Here is a 20,156-nt window from a genome sequence, read left to right as displayed (position 1 = left end):
GGGTCTGTCCTCAAGGGGACCCCAACTCTATTTCAGTCAAACAGCCATACCTTAGTGAACTGGCAGGGCATGGAAACTGCATGAGGTCTTGGCTCTCCTTTGTGGTGACTCAAGTCTAGTTTGGGGCCCTGAACCTGGAATTTTCCTGGTTATACAAATAGGTCAAGTAAGATTTAAGAGGGGTGCCTGCCCACTTCATGTCACCATTCCTGTGGGTCATAACGTCCCAGTTCTCACCACATCCTCGTGCCTGCCACGTCAATGCTCTCACCTAGACTTTGGCCGCTAAGCTCTGCCACCCAGCCTCTGGAACTCCAGCATCCTCTCAACCCCACTGGAGTCAGAAAGCCCACCGCAGTGGTAGCATATCCCACATCACACTTGGCCAACAGCAAAGAAGTGCCACAGAGCTTCCCAACCTTTCAGGCACTCTCCTATTTACGTATTTTTCAATGCCTCAGTGCAGAGAGAAGCATTTGGCCCTCTCAGGGGATGCAGGATAGGGGGTACCAGGAATGTGTGTGTAGACAATGTGATGAATGGACCTCAACGTTCCCACCTCAACGAGCTTCTGGATTCCTTTCTCTGTTATGCCAGGCAGATTTTGGCATCTCAACCTCATTAAACATAGGCCCCACTGAGTTGCAGTGGTTCCCAGGATTCTGAATCACTAGTGTGCTGGTTACAATTGCTGATTCCCTGATCCCATCCCAAGATATTCTAAGCCAGTGGATCTGAGAGGGGGCCCAGAGATCTGCCCTAAGCAACCCAATAATTCATGACAGGTGATACTCAGAACTGTAATGCTCAGGTCTTAAAGCTTAAGGGAAAGCTGCATATGGTTGCTATGTTTACCAGAAAAAAAATCCAGGTTTCTCAGCAATAACATAACATAACATACATTCTTCTCCAGTAAAAACCATAAACAGGGGAAAGAAAAAACTAAATGTACCCCTCATCTTCTGTTTTTGGTGTCTCGAGTGATGGCTTCTCTCACACTTCCCTGGTGACTTTCCATAGCCCATTCTCCTGTCTTCCTCCCTCAGCACTCATTTTTCTTCTTCTCATCTCCTGCCTTCATTACAGCTCTCAAATGCTTCTAAGTGCTTCCCATAGTCTTCTTAGATCATTCAGCCAATAAACAACAACATCTGGATCTTCTCATTTTTCCTCTAAGGCCTGTCCCTTAGGCCCTTCATCATTTTGGTTGCTTTTCTTCTGCATTCCCTCCAGTACCAGGAATAAATCAACAAATCAGCATCACTTCACGTCTCTAAAGAACCAAAGGATGTGATTCACAGGCACCGGTGCAAACAAGAGTGCCGAGAGGAGACGGTGCCCTGAGGCAAAGGCAAAATAGACCCCCTCCACCCCGCCTCCCACTCCAGCTCTGAGGAAGCTGTAGGGAAGGACCAGGCTGCGTGGAGCTGGTCAGGAAGAGGCCACAGTCTCTGTTGTCAAAGAAAGGGTGGGGAAACAGGGCAGGAAGATCAGAGGCCATAGAAGGAAGCAAGTCCCAGAAAATGTGAGTCCGCAAAGAAAAAAATAACAGATCAACACCAAATATAATACAGGTATAACTATAACTGACCTGTCAATTTTAAGAAAATGGGTTTCTTTCTTTTCAAGGTATGTATGTTTGGTGGAGTTCCTGGATGCAATGCCATTCAGACACCAGCTATCTGATACAGCCCTGCCCAAGACTCCCTCACTTCAGACACCAGACCACCCGCACATCTGACCTCCCGGCCACAAATTCAAGGGTTCCCACGACTCCCTTAGATTCAACAATTTGTAAGAACGACTCATAGAATTCAGGAAAGCATAATACTTATTTTTTTAATTAATGTCTTTATTTTTAATTAGAGTATAATTGCTTTACAATATAGTATTGGTTTCTGCCATGTAACAACAAGGGTATATGTATGTCCCCTCCCTCTTGAACTTCCCTCCTACCTCCCACTCCAAGTATGATACTCTTCTATGATTACAGTTTTAATATAAAAGATATGAGCCAAAACTGATAGGAAAAAAAAAGATCCATGGGGCCAAGTCTGAAAGGGTCCTAAGCATGAGCCTTCCATGTCTTCAGGACACATCAGCCCCTCAGCACACTGATGTGGAACTGCTGACCAGGAAATCATAACCAAGCTTAACCAGGGTTTCAATGGCGAAGCTAACTGATTCCATCACTGGCCACTTCAGCACCCCTTTCCCTTCCCAGATGTTGGAAGGTAGGGCCTTCCTAGATACTGTAACTGCAGAACTAACTCATACTGGGCCCATGCTGTTTCTAACAAGACACCAAGGTGTTTTTCAGAGACAACAGAATAAAACCACAAGTCATGCAGCTGAGGCATGCTCTGAGGAGAAAATTGTGACCTCAGATAACACCCAGAACCAAAGTTTCTCTGTCCTCAACCCTACACCCCAAGCCCCAACAGGGAACTAAAGGACAGGAACATGGCTGCAACCTGAACACCTTTCGGAAGTGAACGATTCATTGTCCAGGAAGATCCAGTATGACACTCCATCATCACAGCTTAGCATCAGTGGCCAAGTAATAAAGTCCTCCAATCCAAACCACCCAACAGGGCTTCTGCACACCGACCCTCCTCCACTAACCCTAAAAGCCTGAACCCTGCTTGCTGTCTCCTTGCTGCTTGACCTCACAATAATGTCCTTTTCTCAAAAGCCAGTGCCACAGCATCGTTACCAGCAAGCCTGGCTTAGAAACAAAAATCATCTGGCTCCAAGTCCCAACTCTTTAATCATAAGACTAGTCTTTCCAGCAGGACCAGCTGCATTCTAAAGCTATCTGGAGGCCCACCGTGAGTCAACTCCTCCTTAGCACAAACTCAGGTATGATCCCAGGGAGTCCCCATGAACAGCAAAATCACTCCTATCACTCTGGAAACTCGAATGGTTTAGAAGCTCCTTCCCAGAAACCTGGGGAAAGGCCAGACAAGTTCTTGCACAGCTGCGGGGAAGAGGAAGTCTCTCCCACTTAACCATAGCACCCTCGAGAAAGTATTTTCAGGTCCTTATACTCCATGTGGGCTTCTCAGGTGGCCCTAGTGGTGAAGAACCCGCCTGCCAATGCATGAGACATGAGACTTAGGTTCGATCCCTGGGTCGGGAAGATCCCCTGGAGGAGGCGAGGGCATGGCATTTCCCTCCAGTATTCTTGCATGGAGAATCCCATGGACAGAGGAGCCTGGCGAGCTACCATAATCTGTGGAGTCGCAAAGAGTTAGACAAGACTAAAGTGACTTAGCACACACACACGCATGCATACTCCATTTAATCCAACCAGAAATGATATTTCATTGTGTAACTCATTAACTGGAAAAAAAAAAAAAAAGGCCTTTCATTACAGATAGCAGGACACTGGCATGGAGGAATTTGGGTCTCCATGAGCAGGGTGTGGAGAGAATCCCGTGTAATTCTGATGTTTGCTAGAATTGTATCCAGTTTACAGCAAGCACCCCCCCCCCCCAACCATAATGCTGCCACAAAAGAAGCTCATGATTTAAAAGTGCTAAAGATGTCATTCCCCACAGAGGGTCACAGTCTTAGCAGGTTACAGCAGAGCCATTGGAGCCCTTTCAGGATCAGAGCTGCCCCTTCACTTCCTAGTAAGTAGGACACACTGCAACTCTCTGCGTGTCCAGCAAATTCCACTTTTGTCTTTGATAGAGGAAGGGAAAACGATACATAAGCCAAGAAATAAGTCCAGCAGATTTTCCCTCTAAGGGTGTTGTTGCCATTGTTTAGTCACTAAGTGATGTCCGACTCTGTGACCACAGGGACTATAGCCCACCAGGCTCTTCTCTCCATTAGATTCTTCAGGCAAAAATTCTGGAGTGGGTTGCCATTCTGTTCTCCAGGGATCTTCGCAACCCAGGGATATCCTGCATTGGTAGGCAGATTCTTTACTGCTAAGCCACATGGGAAGCCCTGTAAGGGTGCTCAGTTCAGTTCAGTCACTCAGGCATGTCCGACTCTTTGTGACCCCATGAATCACAGCACACCAGGCCTCCCTGTCCATCACCAACTCCTGGAGTTCACTCAGACTCACATCCATTGAGTCAGTGATGCCATCCAACCATCTCATCCTCTGTCATCCCCTTCTCCACCTGCCCCCAATCCCTCCCAGCATCAGAGTCTTTTCCAATGAGTCAGCTCTTCACGTGAGGTGGCCAAAGTACTGGAGTTTCAGCTTCAGCATCATTCCTTCCAAAGAACACCCAGGACTGATCTCCTTCAGAATGGACTGGTTGGATCTCCTTGTAGTCCAAGGGACTCTCAAGAGTCTTCTGCAACACCACAGTTGAAAAGCACCAATTCTTCAGCACTCAGCTTTTTTCACAGCCTAACTCTCACATCCATACATGACCACTGGAAAAACCATAGCCTTGACTAGACGGACCATTGTTGGCAAAATAATGTCTCTGCTTTTGTGTCTGCTGCTGCTAAGTCACTTCAGTCGTGTCCGACTCTGTGCGACCCCATAGACGGCGGCCCACCAGGCTCCCCCGTCCCTGGGATTCTCCAGGCAAGAACACTGGAGTGGGTTGCCATTTCCATTTTCAATGCATGAAAGCTGAAAAGTGAAAGTGAAGTTGCTCAGTCGTGTCCGACTAGTAGCGACCCCATGGACTGCAGCCTACCAGGCTCCTCTGTCCATGGGATTTTCCAGGCAAGAGTACTGAAGTGGGGTGCCATTGCCTTCTACCTAAATCATTACCTGAATATTTACCTACCTAAACATTTACCTGAAGAAGTTTGGCATTCACAACCATGATTTAAACAATTAATTTACCCAGCTCCTATCTATGTTGCATGTCAGGCACTGTTCCAGGTGCTTAAGATAAACCTCACAGAGTTCACACAGTAGTGAGGAGACACAAAAAGCAGCAATAAATCATGATGCCAGATAACAGTGCGGGCTACCAAGGCAAAGAGGGTAGGAGAGTCTGAGAGTAAGGACGGCACATGGAGGAGTGCCTGCTATTTCAGATCAGGTGGCCAGGGAAGGCCTCTGGGATGAAGTGACATTTGAGCAGAGACTGAAGGTGGTGAGAGAAGAAGCAATGCAAGGACCTGGGCAAAGAGCATTCCAGGAAGAAGCCAAGTGCAAAATCCCCTGGGAGCCAAAGTTTGGTCTGTACCAGGAATACAGACTCTACAAGGTAACACAGAGAGAATGAGGTGGAGACTGAAGACTATAGGTCTGGGTGTGGCCAGGGTCAGATCAAACAGGAGCCATCTCTTATCACTTGGAAAAGGAACAAGGCCATTACTGATGCAAGATTAGCATTCCTCATCCCCCTTTTAAGTGGGGAGATTACATAATCAAAGTCTGAAAAAGCTGACTGTAGCTCCCAAGGATGATAGAAAATACATTTTTTATTAAAACAGAAATGATTGCTTCAGAAGATGTTTTCCAAACCTTCACCAATTTGAGGAACTTACCTATTAAAAACTCTCCTGATTCAGAAATATATTCCTCTCATTTTCCATCCGTCCTACACCATCAGACTGTAGTCTAAAGTCTATTTTACATCTAAAGCATATTCTAACAGACAAGGATCATAACCTTCTTCTCTTGGGGTTTCTAAGATAACCTTGTTTGGAATGAAATTTTCAGAAAACTTTTTTTTTTTTTCATTTTTTTCTATAAAAATCTTCATTGCCTCCAATCACATTTTTTCTTAGCTACACCTACATCCATTACCAAACATCCTAGAAAATCTAGTCAAACATCCTAAACAGTCTTCACTTGTCTTAAGATTATCAGTCTTGTAGCAATAGACTATTTCAAAATGAATGCCCAGAGAGGTCAAATCAAAAGGAACAGAACCAAAAGGAACATGCACTATTTCTTTTAGGTTTTGGGCATAGAGGCTAGAGCTGACTTTCATGGTTGGCATATCATTTGTGCCTTAAAGTTGCAAAGTGTTGCCCAAAGAAAAAAACAAAAAAATAAAAACCTCTCAAGATCCAAATATTAAAGTGTTGAAAATCCTTACAGCTGCACATATTAAGATATTCTATTTTTTAACTCTGACATTTAAACCACCCACTTTCACTCATATGGTTTATATTAGCATCAGAAGCATTCAATAAAATAAAACTTTACAGCAAACTAGTAGAACACTATGATCTAATAGCCTGAGCATGGAAAGAGATCAAGGTCTTTTATTTGCCTTCCTTCTCCTTCTATATCATGGAAAAACCAGCGGTTCTTTTTTGTTGAAGGAAGCTTCTCCTTGCTTCTCGATGTGGAATGGCACAGCCAAGAATTCAGCAGGAGCTGCTTCTCCATGAAAGTTAAAAAGCTAAGCACCTTTTAAATCAACTAGGACCATTTTTCAATGTGGGCATTACAGGGTTTGGTTCTGGGTCAGCTCAGTGTCTACAAAGTGACTTCATGTGCTTCTCCTGATTCCAGTGTTAAAAACAGGTCATGGCCAGTGAAGGATGAAGAAAGAAAACAAAAAAGATTACTGCTGCAGATTAAGTTTTCACAGATGTTTTGATTCTGTTCTACAAAAGTCCAAAACTATTCCTGTGTGCCCTTGGAAATGAGATTATGAAAAGACTGAATAGAATATTTGACTAGAGACAGAAATTCATTAGAATTCTACATTCACTCTAGCAACACAAGGAAATGATCATTTGTATCAGTTAAAGTTTGACCAGAGAAGCAGAACCACCAGGAATGATACAGCTAAAGGAATTTGCTACAGAGACTCGACCTTTCATAATCCAGAGAAACTCATTTAATAGCTTATACAGGACTGCTGCTATTGTGTCTGTAACAAGTGGAAAGCCAGCAGGGCAGGTATTCCAGAAGGAAGGATGGAACCTGAAGTAGGGGGAAGAAGAAGGGGCTGGAATCCACAAAGAAGAACTAGAATACACTTCTCTCTTGCAGCCTCCTAGGCTCCAACTTTAATGATGGGAGTGGCTTGCAAACTGGCCAGCAGTATCCACGCAGCTGATCACACATGGAAACCATGATTTCAAGTAGCTACGGGAGATATGGAAAACTCTGGAGGAGCTGCAGAATCAGCTTTGCTGCACAGCAGAGCGGGTTAGTCTGCAAGTCTGGGACAACCAGCATGAGCTGTGACACACCAAAACCTACACCCACCTTCTGAGCAAGGACATGGCTGAAACAGAGCAGGGCACTGTGGGACGTTCCCAGGAGAGACCCCCACCTCCAATGTTCTCAGCCTGCCTTCTGTCTGTAGAAAAATTTTAGTTGAAGAATAAATTTAATCAGAGAGATGAGAGAATGTAGAAGCAAAGGAAAGCAGTCAAATAAGACTAAATAGTTTAGCCATTAAACAAGTCAAAGACTTTTAGTTCCTAGGCTTCCCTGGTGGCTCAGAGGGTGAAGTGTCAGCCTGCAATGCGGGAGACCCAGGTTCGAACCCTGGGTCGGGAAGATCCCCTGGAGAAGAAAATGGCAACCGGCTCCAGTATTCTTGCCTGGAGAATCCCATGGATGGAGGAGCCTGGTGGGCTACAGTTCAGTTCAGTCGCTCAGTCGTGTCCAACTCTTTGCGACCCCATGAATCACAGCACGCCAGGCCCTCCTATCCATCACCATCTCCCAGAGTTCACCCAGACTCATGTCCATCGAGTCAGTGATGCCATCCAGCCATCTCATCCTGTCGTCCCCTTCTCTTCCTGCCCCCAATCCCTCCCAGCATCAGAGTCTTTTCCAATGAGTCAACTCTTCACATGAGGTGGCCAAAGTACTGGAGATTCAGCTTTAGCATCATTCCTTCCAAAGAAATCCCAGGGCTGATCTCCTTCAGAATGGACTGGTTGGATCTCCTTGCAGTCCAAGGGACTCTCAAGAGTCTTCTGCGACACCACAGTTCAAAAGCATCAATTCTTCCAGCACTCAGCCTTCTTCACAGTCCAACTCTCACATCCATACATGACCACAGGAAAAACCATAGCCTTGACTAGACGGACCTTAGTCAGCAATGTAACATCTCTGCTTTTGAATATGCTATCTAGGTTGGTCATAACTTTCCTTCCAAGGAGTAAGTGGCTTTTAATTTCATGGCTACAGTCACCATCTGCAGGGATTTTGGAGCCCAAAAAATAAAGTCTGACACTGTTTCCACTGTTTCCCCATCTATTTGCCATGAAGTGATGGGACCAGATGCCATGATCTTCGTTTTCCCAATGTTGAGCTTTAAGCCAACTTTTTCGCTCTCCTCTTTCACTTTCATCAAGAGGCTTTTTAGCTCCTCTTCACTTTCTGCCATAAGGGTGGTGTCATCTGCATATCTGAGGTTATTGATATTTCTCCCGGCAATCTTGATTCCAGCTTGCGTTTCTTCCAGTCCAGCGTTTCTCATGATATATTCTGCATCTAAGTTAAATAAGCAGGGTGACAATATACTGCCTTGACGTACTCCTTTTTCTATTTGGAACCAGTCTGTTGTTCTATGTCCAGTTCTAACTGTTGCTTCCTGACCTGCAAACAGACTTCTCAAGAGACAGGTTAGGTGGTCTGGTATTCCCATCTCTTTCACAATTTTCCACAGTTTATTGTGATCCACACAGTCAAGGGCTTTGGCATAGTCAATAAAGCAGAAATAGATGTTTTTCTGGAACTCTCTTGCTTTTTCCATGATCCAGCGGATGTTGGCCATTTGATCTCTGGTTCCTCTGCCTTTTCTAAAACCAGCTTGAACATCTGGAAGGTCACGGTTCACGTATTGCTGAAGTCTGGCTTGGAGAATTTTGAGCATTAGTTTACTAGCATGTGAGATGAGTGCTATTGTGCGGTAGTTTGAGCATTCTTTGGATTGCGTTTCTTTGAGACTGGAATGAAAACTGACCTTTTCCAGTCCTGTGGCCACTGCTGAGTTTTCCAAATTTGCTGGCATATTGAGTGCAGCACTTTCACAGCATCATCTTTCAGGATTTGAAATAGCTCAACTGGAATTCCATCACCTCCACTAGCTTTGTTCGTAGTGATGCTTTCTAAGGCCCACTTGACTTCACATTCCAAGATGTCTGGCTCTATATTAGTGATCACATCATCATGATTATCTGGGTCGTGATGATCTTTTTTGCACAGTTCTTTCATGTATTCTTGCCACCTCTTCTTAATATTTTCTGCTTCTGTTAGGTCCAGACCATTTCTGTCCTTTATCGAGCCCATCTTTGCATGAAATGTTCCCTTGGTATCTCTAATTTTCTTGAAGAGATCTCTAGTCTTTCCCATTCTGTTCTTTTCCTCTATTTCTTTGCATTGATCGCTGAAGAAGGCTTTCTTATCTCTTCTTGCTATTCTTCGGAACTCTGCATTCAGATGCTTATATCTTTCCTTTTCTCCTTTGCTTTTCACCTCTCTTCTTTTCACAGCTATTTGTAAGGCCTCCCCAGACAGCCATTTTGCCTTTTTGCATTTCTTTTCCATGGGGATGGTATTGATCCCTGTCTCCTGTACAATGTCAGTCCACAGGGTTGCAAAGAGTCAGACAGGACTGAGCGATTTCACTTTCACTTTCAAGGGCTATAGATAATACTCTAAGCCATATTCTTTGCAGATACTGAAACCCCCCACCAGGTGGAAGAAGATAACTACATGATGACCAGACGACAGCCATGGCATAAGCTGCCGTGATTCCAAGAATGGGCCTCAAGGAAATGGGAACAAACCAGCTTGGAAATGAGGATCAACTGTACTTCAAACGATCAAAGCGAAGCTGATCAGATGACTTTCAAGATGACTGACTATCAAAGCTGACTGTGCTATTTCTACAAGTAGCCACCTCCCTCCACCTATACACCCCTGAAATGCCCCTTTAAAAGCTCTTGCCCAATAATTGTCAGTGAAGAGTGAGCCCATGGACATGGGTCCACCCTCTCTTCTAGTTCCTGCCTCCAAGATAAAGCAAACTTTTCTTTCCACCAACCTTGTCTCTCAAATATTGGCTTTCTACCAATGAGCAGCAGGACTGCATTTTGGTAATACAGTCATTTCACTTTCACTGTCCAAACCTTAAACAAATTTCTCCTGTCCGCCTCTAACCTAGTACAGCACAGGAAAGAAATTTCTAAGATGAGGTTCCAGTTAGCTAAACTGATACAGTACAAAGTCACCACATCTTGGGAAGCTGCCTTCATCTTCCATTGTGCTTGGACCCCCAAACTGGTCAAAGTAGACACTCTAATAATTCACTTCCCCACTTCAACTTCTACCCATTTCTTACATAAGAAAAACTGTGATTAGTATTAATATATTTCTATACAAGCAAGCACCTTTATGGTAACAAGCATTGCATTTCTTTATAAATAAATTTATGTAGCATTTACTATAAGGAAATTTCTATCTGTCAGTATGCATGATATTCATTCACTTATTCGAAGATAAGAAACTACCTGTAATGAAATAAATCAGTTTGAGATTTGCACTGGGAAAAAACTCGTGAAGATGAAAGAAAAACAAACTATAGAGTAGAAGGAAATCCTGACAAAGAATTTATATCTAGAATATATTAAGAAATTGTAAAACTCAACATTTAAAAAAATCTATTTAGAAAATTGACAAAAATATGAAGAGAAATTTTAACAAAGAGGATATACAGAAGCCAAATAGACACATGAAAAAATATTTAACACCATCAGTCAGCCATTAGAGCCAATTAAAAGCACAATGACATGTCACTACATACCTATCAGAATGGCTACAATAAAAAACAATGACAAAAAACTGGTGAGGAAGTAGAGAAGCTGGATGACACATACACTGCTGATGGGATGGGATGGAAAACAGCTTGTCAGTTTCGCAAAACACTAAACATGTAACTACCACATGACCCAGCAATTGTACTCCTGACATTTACCCTGCTGCTGCTACTGCTAAGTCACTTCAGTCGTGTCTGACTCTATGCGACTCCTCCGTCCCTGGGATTCTCCCAGCAAAAACACTGGAAAATGAAAGTGAAAGTGAAAATGAAGTCATTCAGTCGTGTCCGACTCAATGACCCCACGGACTGCAGCCCACCAGGCTCCTCCCTCCATGGGATTCTCCAGGCAAAAGTACTGGAGTGGGGTGCCATTTCCTTTTCCAGGGGATCTTTCTGACCCAGGGATTGAACCCTGGTCTCCTGCATTCCAGGCAGACACTTTAACCTCTGAGCCACCAGGGAAGTCTTGGGTTGCTATTTCCTTCTCCAGTGCATGAAACTGAAAAGTGAAAGTGAAGTCGCTCAGTCGTGTCCAACTCTTTGCAACCCCATGGACTGCAGCCCACCAGGCTTCTCCGTCCATGGGATTTTCCAGGCAAGAGTACTGGAGTGGGGTGCCATTGCCTTCTCCGGACATTTACCCTAGAGAAATAAAATCTATCTTCACATAAAACTCTGCAGATGAATGTTTGTAGCAACTTTATTTGCAATACCCAAAAACTGGAAACATTATAGCTAACAGCAAAAAACTGAAAACTTTTCTTCTAAAATTAGGAACAAGATATAAATGACCACTCCTGTCGTTTCTACTCAGCATAGAACTGGAAGTCCTAGGTAGAGCACTTAGGCAAGGAAAAGAAATAAAGGGGATCTACATCAGGAAGGAAGAATAAAATTATCTCTGTTTACAGATGACACGATCTCATATATAGACAATCCTAAAGATGCTACCAAAAATCTATCAGAACTAATATAATTCAGTAAAGTTACAGAATACAAAAATCAGAATAAAATACCAGCTGTACTTCCATACACTAATAATAAACTCCTGGAGGAGGCCATGGCAACCCACTCCACTACTCTTGCCTGGAGAAGCCTCATGGATACAGGAGCCTGGCAAGCTACAGTACAGTCCATGGGGTCACAAAGAGTCAAACACAACTGAACGACTAAGCACACACAATAATAAACTATCCAAAATTAAGGGAAAATAATCCCACTTACTATAGCAACAAAAAGAATGAAATACTGAGGAATAAAATTAACCATAGAGTGGTTTCCTCAGTGGTAAATAATCTGCCTACAATGCAGGAGACATGGGAGGAAGATCCTCTGGAGGAGGGCATGGTAACTCATTCCAGCATTCTTGGAGGGAAAATTCCACGGACAGAGGAGCCTGGCAGGCTATAATCCATGGGATCACAAAGAGTTGGACACGACTGAAGCCACTGAGTAGTAGCAGCAAATTTAACCAGAGAGATGAAAGACTTACACACTTATAACTACAAATCACTGATGAAAGAAATTAAAGAAGACACAAATAAATGGAAAGACATGCCATGTTCATAAATGGGAAGACTTAATATTGTTCATATATTATAGATTCAATGTAATCCCTATCAAAATCCCAAGGCATTTTTTATAGAAAAAGAAAAAAAAATCATAAATTTTATATTGAATCAAAAAATCCTGAATATAAAAAGTAATCTTGATCAACAGGAATAAAACTGGAGGCACCACACTTCCTGACTTCAAAATATATTCCAATGCTACAGTAATTAAAACCGTGCAGTACTGGCCTAAAAACAGACTTACAGATCAATGGAAAAGAACAGAGACATTAACCCATGTATATACAGTCAAATGATCTTTGACAAGGGTTCCAAGAATATACAATGGGGAAAGGATAGTCTTCAATAAATTATATTGGGAAAACTGGCTAACCACATAACAAATGAATGAAATTAGACTCTTACCACATATATAAAAATCAACCCCCAAAATAGTAAAACTTTAAATATAAGACCTGAAACTATAAAACTCTTACAAGAAAAATATAGAGGAAAAACTTCATGATGCTAGGCTTGGCAATAGTTTGTTAGATATGATAACAAAAGTACAAACAATAAAAGCAAAAATTAGACAAGTGGGACTATATCAAACTAAAGAAGCTTTGCAGAATAAAGGAAACAAGAGTGAAGAGACAACCTGCAGAATAGCAGAAAATGTTTGCAAACCAAATATCAGACATGTTATTAATATCTAAAATATATAAGGAATTTCTACAACTTAAAAGAAATTAAATAACTTGATTTTAAAAATGGGCAAAGAACAACTTGAATAGACATTTCTCCAAAGAAGACATGCAAATGGCCAATAGGTAGAGGGAAAGATGCTTAACATCACTAATCATGCAAATTGTGCTTTAATCATGCAAATCAAAACCACAATGAGATGCCACTTCATTCCTGATAGATTCATTTTTATGAAAACAAACAAACAAAAGGTAAGCATCAGTAAAGATGTGAAGAATTGGGAACATCTGTACACTATTGGTAAGAAAGTAAAATGGTACAGCCACTATGGAAAACAAGATAGAGGTTCCTCAAAAATTAAAAATATAATTACTATATGATTCAGCAATCCTTCTTCTGGGTCTATATCCAAGAGAATTGAAATTTTGACTTTGAAAACATATATGTACTCCTGTGTTCACTATAGCATTATTCACAATAATCAAGATAAAAAACAAATCAAGTGCCCATCATCAGATGAACAGATAAAGGAAAAGTGATATATACACTATGTAATACTATTCAGCCTTAAAAAGGAGGAAATCCTGCAATATGCAACAACACAGAAGACCTTGGAGAGCATTATGCTACATGAAATAAGCCAGCCGGAGGAGTCCACTTATGTGAGGTCCCTGAAATAGTCAAACTCATAGAAACAGATACTAAGATGCTGGTTGCCAAGGGCAGGGTGAGGTGAGAGGAGCATCAGGAGTTGCTTTTTGACAGGTACTTAGTTTCAATTATACTAGAGGAATAAGTGCTAGAGAGTTGCCGCACAACATTGGACCTACAGTTGAAATACTATATTGCGCCCTCAAAAACTTGTTAAGATGGCTTTAAATTTTCAAAATTTTTCCTTAAAAAGTTTAAGATACAGGTAAGACAGCTTGCACATATCTCAAAGGCCACTTAGTGTTTTCACCAATTGTGCTTGTGTGCTCAATCCTGTCCAACCCTTTGTGATCTCATGTGACTGTAGCCCAGCAGGCTCCTCTGCCCATGGGATTTCCCAGACAAGAATACTGGAGTGGGTTGTTATTTCCTTCTCCAGGGCATCTTCCTGACCCAGGGATCGAACTCGAGTCTCTTGTGCCTCCTGCATTGGCAGGTGGATTCTTTACCACTGAGCCTCCTGGGAAGCCCTATTACCTAAATTAAAAATCATAAAGACATGACCTATGTAAAGTTCCTAGGCCAATGCTTGATTCACGCTAAATACTTAATAGATGTGATTTTTTCTGTCCTTCTTCAAAACAATCTTCAGTGTTGTGTTGGCCTAACATTGTTAACATCATCCTTTATACATGTCCAGCCTCACACTATTGCACTATTGCACTAGAATATGCAGTTGTACCTCAGGTGACTATGATGAGAACGTCTCCACAACTTCTTCAAATCAATGCCTGTAAGAACAGAAAGATCAGCTGAATTTCTCTTTCTGAAGAGGCACTATTCCTTTCCAGTTAGTGCTCTGTTGCACTCTAGATTTGCAACTCAATTATCTTAAAAAAAAAAAAAAAAGTATATCTTACACAGCCAGTAAGATATACTCTACAAAGAGCAATGCATCTTAGCAACCAGACTGCTTTTTCTAACCAGTGAGTATCACAAGTGAAGTTGCTCTCTGCCCCCTCAATTCCTCTCCTTAGCCCCTATTCTGCTCAATGCCTGTCTTCCTCTTCATCAATGGTCTTCCCTCACTGTCTACTCCTTTCCTCCCCTCCTCTGTCTTCTGCCCCTGCCACTTCCTGCGTGAATTTTATTTATTTATTTTTTCCTGCATGAATTTTAAACAAATTTTTTAGAAAGCCAAGACACTCGTCTCTCTCCACCAACTGGGCACAGGCATTTGACCCTGACCTTTGTATACGGGCTTCCCTTGTGGCTCAGCTGGTAGAGAATCCACCAGCAATGCGGGAGACCTGGATTCAATCCCTGGGTTGGGAAGATCCCCTGGAGAAGGGAAAGGCCACCCACTCCAGTATTCTGGCCTGGACGGGCTTCTCTTGTGGCTCAGCTGGTAGAGAATCCGCCAGCAATGCGGGAGACCTGGGTTTAATCCCTGGGTTGGGAAGATCCCCTGGAGAAGGAAAGGCTACCCCCTCCAGTATTCTGGCCTGGAGAATTCCATGGACTGTACAGTCCATGGGGTCGCAAAGAGTTGGATACAACTGAGTGACTTTCACTTCACTTCACTCTGTATATGAAAAACATTCAAAGGAGGGACCTAGGCAGTCTCTCATGACTAGTATAAGTCCAGCACACCTCCTGCTGTGAGCTTCCACACCTTAAAGTAACCTCTGTAATAAATGAAAAGCAGGTCGGCTTAGAAGTTACACACATTGTGCCACCTGAGAATGTGCCATTTTAAAAAACATTTAGGGAAAAAAGGAATGAGCAACTTAGTAGCTGAGGTTATCTTTCAACTAAAAAACAAGACCACTTTCCAATGGGATAAATGTTTATAAAATAATCTTCAGAGTCAAATATGGAGTTTCCTTACCCTCCTGAAAACATTCAACTTTCAGTGGAAGAATTAAGTCCAATGGCTCTGGTTTCCTTTTCTAAGTCATCAGCCACCTGTCAAGAGACCTGGGCCTCCCGATCTGAACAGGCTTTTCAAGCTGCTTACCCTGTCTCATATGACCAGTACCATGAGGACGGGTTCATATTACACCCGTTGGAGAAGGCTTAAAACGCTGATGATACTGAACCAAAATTATTTCAACAGTTTTGTCCGGCACATTATAAGCTTAAATACTGAGCCAAATCATAATGGGTTGAGTCAAGCTCATGACATAGGAGCCAGCACTCCCTGGAATCAGCCCTTCTCCCCTCCCATCTGAAGCTAGCTCTCTTTTTAAATTCAAGAAAATACTCCATTCTTCAAAAATCTGACTCCCTTTGCACCTCATCACACTTGAAATGCTGAATCATGACTCTGAGGTTGTAAAAGAAAAACTACTTCGACTGGGACTCCGGGATCCCCAGAGGACCCCACGTTTTTCTGCCCTCCTTTGCTTTGCATCTTTTAAAGTCTAAATCTGGAGCTCTTCCCAAAGATCCGAGAGGCTCCAGGAACAGTCAAGGCTGCAGGTCGGGAGAGAGCTTCTGCCCGCGGTCCTTTCCTCCCCAAACCCCCGCGCCCCGGCAGCTCAGGGTTGCTAAGGAGCTGATAACTCCCCATCTGAAAAGCTGCCCCAGCCGTCGAGAAATGCTCAACTTGTGAGCTTCACCACTACAGCCACCGCCTCGTCGGGAGCGCTCTGGTCTCACGTGGCCACAGCGCCACGGGAGTGAGGTGTGCGTAGGCGGCTCCACAGCCCCTCCAGCCCTGGCCCCAGAGACCAGCCCGCCCAGAGCGAAGACTCTCCAAAAACTCGATCCCAACTCGCAGCCCGCGCCTACCGAGCCGCCCCGGGAGCCCGGAGAAGCGGGGCCGAGGTCAACAAGCAGAGGGGCGTGGGCAACCTGGAGAGCAGGGAGGCGTGGAAGGCAAGGGGCAGAAAAAAAGAAACGTCCCCCACCCCCAAGCGGATCCCTCAACTTCTCCCAGCCCAGTAGAGGGTGAGGAGAAAGGCGGCTTCGAGCCCAGGGTGAGGGACTCACTTGAAGGTGAGGACGCAGAGCGGCCGGTAAGACTTGTGGCTCGTGTTCTCGGCCATGCCCTTGCCCCAGAAATCGTTGGAGAAGATGCCCCAGCGCAGTGGGGCTCCGGGCCGCACGTCGGGGTTGTTGACGATCGCCCACACGTCGTCGTGCACGAACTCGCCCCTCAGGGAGCGGCCGTAGCACAGGCAGCTCGCCCCGGCCAGCAGCGCCGCGGCTCCGGCCGGCGCGAGTCCGCAGTCCCGCCGCCGGGAGGGCGCGCGGTCCCCGCCGCCGCCTCGGGCAGAGCTGGTCACCACCATCGCGCCGCCGCCGCTGTCCTGGTCTCTCCCGGGTGTCTGGCATCCTCCCCGGCCGGGGCCCGGACGGTGCGCGGCAGCTGCCGGGAGATGGGCTCGGGCATGGCCGGCGGCAGCTGGACCGGCCGCTGGCGTCCCGCGCTCCGCCGCCGCCTGCGCCGCCGAGTTGGCCCGGCTGCAGATAAACAGCAGTCCCCCCGCCTCCGCGGGCCATCGCCACCTCCTCCGCCCCACTGCGCATGCCCCGCTCGCCATCGCCTCCACCCCCCAATCCCGGGACCGGCGCCGCTTTCCCCCCACTCCGCGCACCCTCCGCCCGCGCCCGGCTGGTCTAGCGCTCAGCCTGCCGGCGCTGCGTGAAGAGGCGGCGAGAGTCCGTGTGCAGGTGGAGAGGTCGCTGCGTGGGGCCGCCCGGAGCGGCGGCGAAGGGGTACAGGGGTCCTCTCCGCTGTGCCCGCGATGCCCTCTGCCCTCGTCATTTCCCCGTTAAGGGTCTGCTGGGGGCGGGGGCGGACCTCACCGGCGAGCACCTCCAGGCCCCGGGCCAGGACGGGCTTAGCAGGTGCGCAGCCGGAACCCCCGCCCGCGCTCCGGGAGAGGGAAGTGGCCGCCGCCGCCCGGGACGTCCCGGCTTTTCAGCACCCCGGACAACAGCAGCGGCCCCCGGGCCAGGCTCTCCGTCCGGCTCCGCTCTCCTGTCCGGTCGCCGCCTCCCCGTCTTCTTCCCGGGCTTTCTTTCCCCACTGCCCGCGTCCCGCGGTTGCAGCCTCGGGGCGGGGGTGGAAACCGTAGGGAAATGGAGCTTCCGAAACGTCTCTCTGAAAACCGCGAGAGGGTCTCCCTGAGGTGGGCTTCTTGCCCACCCTGCGCAGGTTTGTTCACCGGCTGCTTTTCTTTACCGCCCATTCCTCTGCTCGCCTTTATAAAAAGTCTCAGTTTGGGTTTGGGTTTGGGAGCCGAGTTGACTTCTGAAACATTTCTCCTCGTTTGTTTTTTACTGAGGTTCTCAAAACAATCCGGGAGATGCCAAGCAAATTACTTTTTGTCCCCCTATGAGTGGATCATTTGGGTCTGATTATTACTTCCTACTCTGTGAGTATATTTGAACTCTTCCTGCTAAGTCGGTAAGATTCAAAACAAAAACCAAACTGCTTTAAGGCCCCTGGCTTTGGCTCCCCATCTTACAGTTTCTCTGAAAGGTTGTCTTCGTGTTTTTTTTTTAATATTGCTAATTTTAATATATACATAAGCTAAGTATACCGTTGTGATGAGGTTCAGTAGAATTTCTCCATGTTTGAAATATTTGTGAACTCTTCAATGGACCTTGTAAATTTTTATTGCTATGTAATATTGGTTACCTGGAATTTGACACATCCAGATAGAAAAGTTTAAATACAAAATTCATCGTATTATTCTCATCCTTCCAAAATCCCTAGGAATTTTGATGATCTAAAAAAAAAGTAGGAAAAAAAAGCAAAAATTCTTCTTGCACTGACTAAAAGCTTATATGACTCTAGGACACCTTTTTTTTTTTTTTTTTTTAAGTTGAGCTACATCTGAGCAGTTGAAAACTCAATGAATTAAGACGACATATTCCAAGTCAGGATGTTTTTATCCATTTCACTTTGTTTTTTAGTGACTTGGTAATTAGTGACTGAGAAACGTGTTCATCCTTGCATCAAAACTTTTTAACTCTTGGGTAGCCTTCATATCCAGACCCCACACACACCTGAGTCTACCATCTCCCCCACATGACACATTATAGTCTTTCTTCTTTGCCTGTCAATTAATTTAATTAAAATGTGTGAGTGTTTATGTTGTACTACAATATGCTAAGTACTGCGCTGGATGACCAAAGCTTCTCAAATTGTGTGTGATACACAATATTAACACCATAAAATACAACTTTCTAAGACAGTGAACTTGGGCTTACTGAAATGATAGTAGCTATAATAAACCAATGTATCAGTCATTGTCTACAATTAAGAAAGGCTTTCTTGAGACAATATCTTAGTCCCAAAGAGTGCTTCTCATGGTAGATTTTTATATATCTGCCTTGTACAGGTACAGCCTGTACACGCAGGTACAGCCTGCCTACCTCCTTCTCTTCTGAATTATTTTCTCTTTTAGAAGAAAACACTTACCAGAATTCTCCATGACAAAGAAGAGAAATGGAGAAAGGCAAAGCTGAACTCTAAAAAGACAATAAAACAGAGAAAAAAAGGAAACCTGTAAGTGGGGTTCCAGGTTTCTGAGCACAGAGAGCTTCATCAAGCTTTGCTCTAGATTGACTGGCATCTCCATTCTATTTAGTTCAAATGATGAATTTGGGTTTAATGTACTCTGAAATAATGAGATACCTCAAGTCTTCTCAAGGACAAGTAAGTAAGTAAATGCATTTTAAAAGTAAACAGTTCCTTTGCAGTCCCATCATTCCCTGATCCAATACTATTCTGTGTTACCGAAAGCCTGTGGAAATGTTGATGTCACAGAGAGAAGGTTTACACTGATATGCTGGCTTGTCATCCCTCTGCTTCTGTCTTAAGGTGTAAAGTACTCATCTTGCCTAATGAAGAGGCCCCAAAGCAAATTAATTCTTGTTACTTAGTCTCTGATTATTTTTAAAGGATTTATAATTAGAGCAATACTACCTTCTAAGACACCTTTGTCCACTCAGGGCAATTTAAAACATAAATTATTACAAAGGGCTTCTCTAAGGCTCATACAGATTAAGTCACTCAGGAAAGTTAAAGTGAACCATAGTTCTGAAAGACTATGGACACATAGGACACAACTAACAACTAAAAGTAAATCAAAGACAAGTAGATAATTTAATAAAATAAATTTCAAAGGACTGCCCATTGTGCTGTTTTGCGCATTACACCCTGTTCAGGAACCCAGATAGAAACTGTTGATGGAAGTGAAAACTCACGATGTGAGAGCTATGGGTTTTGGTTTTATCTGGGAACTTACTGAGGACTATAGCCAGAGAGATAGTTCTGAGCAACTGCTCAGATTAGGTGGAGTGGGAGATGGGGTTGGGGGAGGGGGAGGAAGTCCACATACATGTGACTTTTGGCAAAGGAGTATATGCAAAAGAGTAAGTCAGACCTAGAAGACAAATACGGTATCACATATATGGAATCTAAAGAAATGGTACAAATGAACCTGTTTACAGGAGAGAAGTTGAGTCAGAAATGTAGAAAGCAGACTTGTAATCA

The 20,156-nt window shown here is 44.4% G+C and overlaps 1 protein-coding gene across 1 annotated transcript in view; it reads right to left on the bottom strand.

Annotated features, from left to right (window-relative positions):
- The window catches only part of TMTC1 (transmembrane O-mannosyltransferase targeting cadherins 1), a 318,256-nt gene extending 301,066 nt beyond the window's left edge, over positions 1 to 17,190 (bottom strand). Inside the window, exon 1 of the mRNA XM_052640320.1 lies at positions 16,637 to 17,190. Within this exon, the coding sequence (XP_052496280.1) occupies positions 16,637 to 17,190 (554 nt within the window). The remainder of the gene's footprint in view (positions 1 to 16,636) is intronic.
- Between the last annotated feature and the right edge of the window lie 2,966 nt (positions 17,191 to 20,156).

Source organism: Budorcas taxicolor, chromosome 5 (assembly GCF_023091745.1).
Source record: "Budorcas taxicolor isolate Tak-1 chromosome 5, Takin1.1, whole genome shotgun sequence".
Taxonomy (NCBI): domain Eukaryota; kingdom Metazoa; phylum Chordata; class Mammalia; order Artiodactyla; family Bovidae; genus Budorcas; species Budorcas taxicolor.
This window is presented reverse-complemented; position numbering and strand designations above follow the sequence as displayed.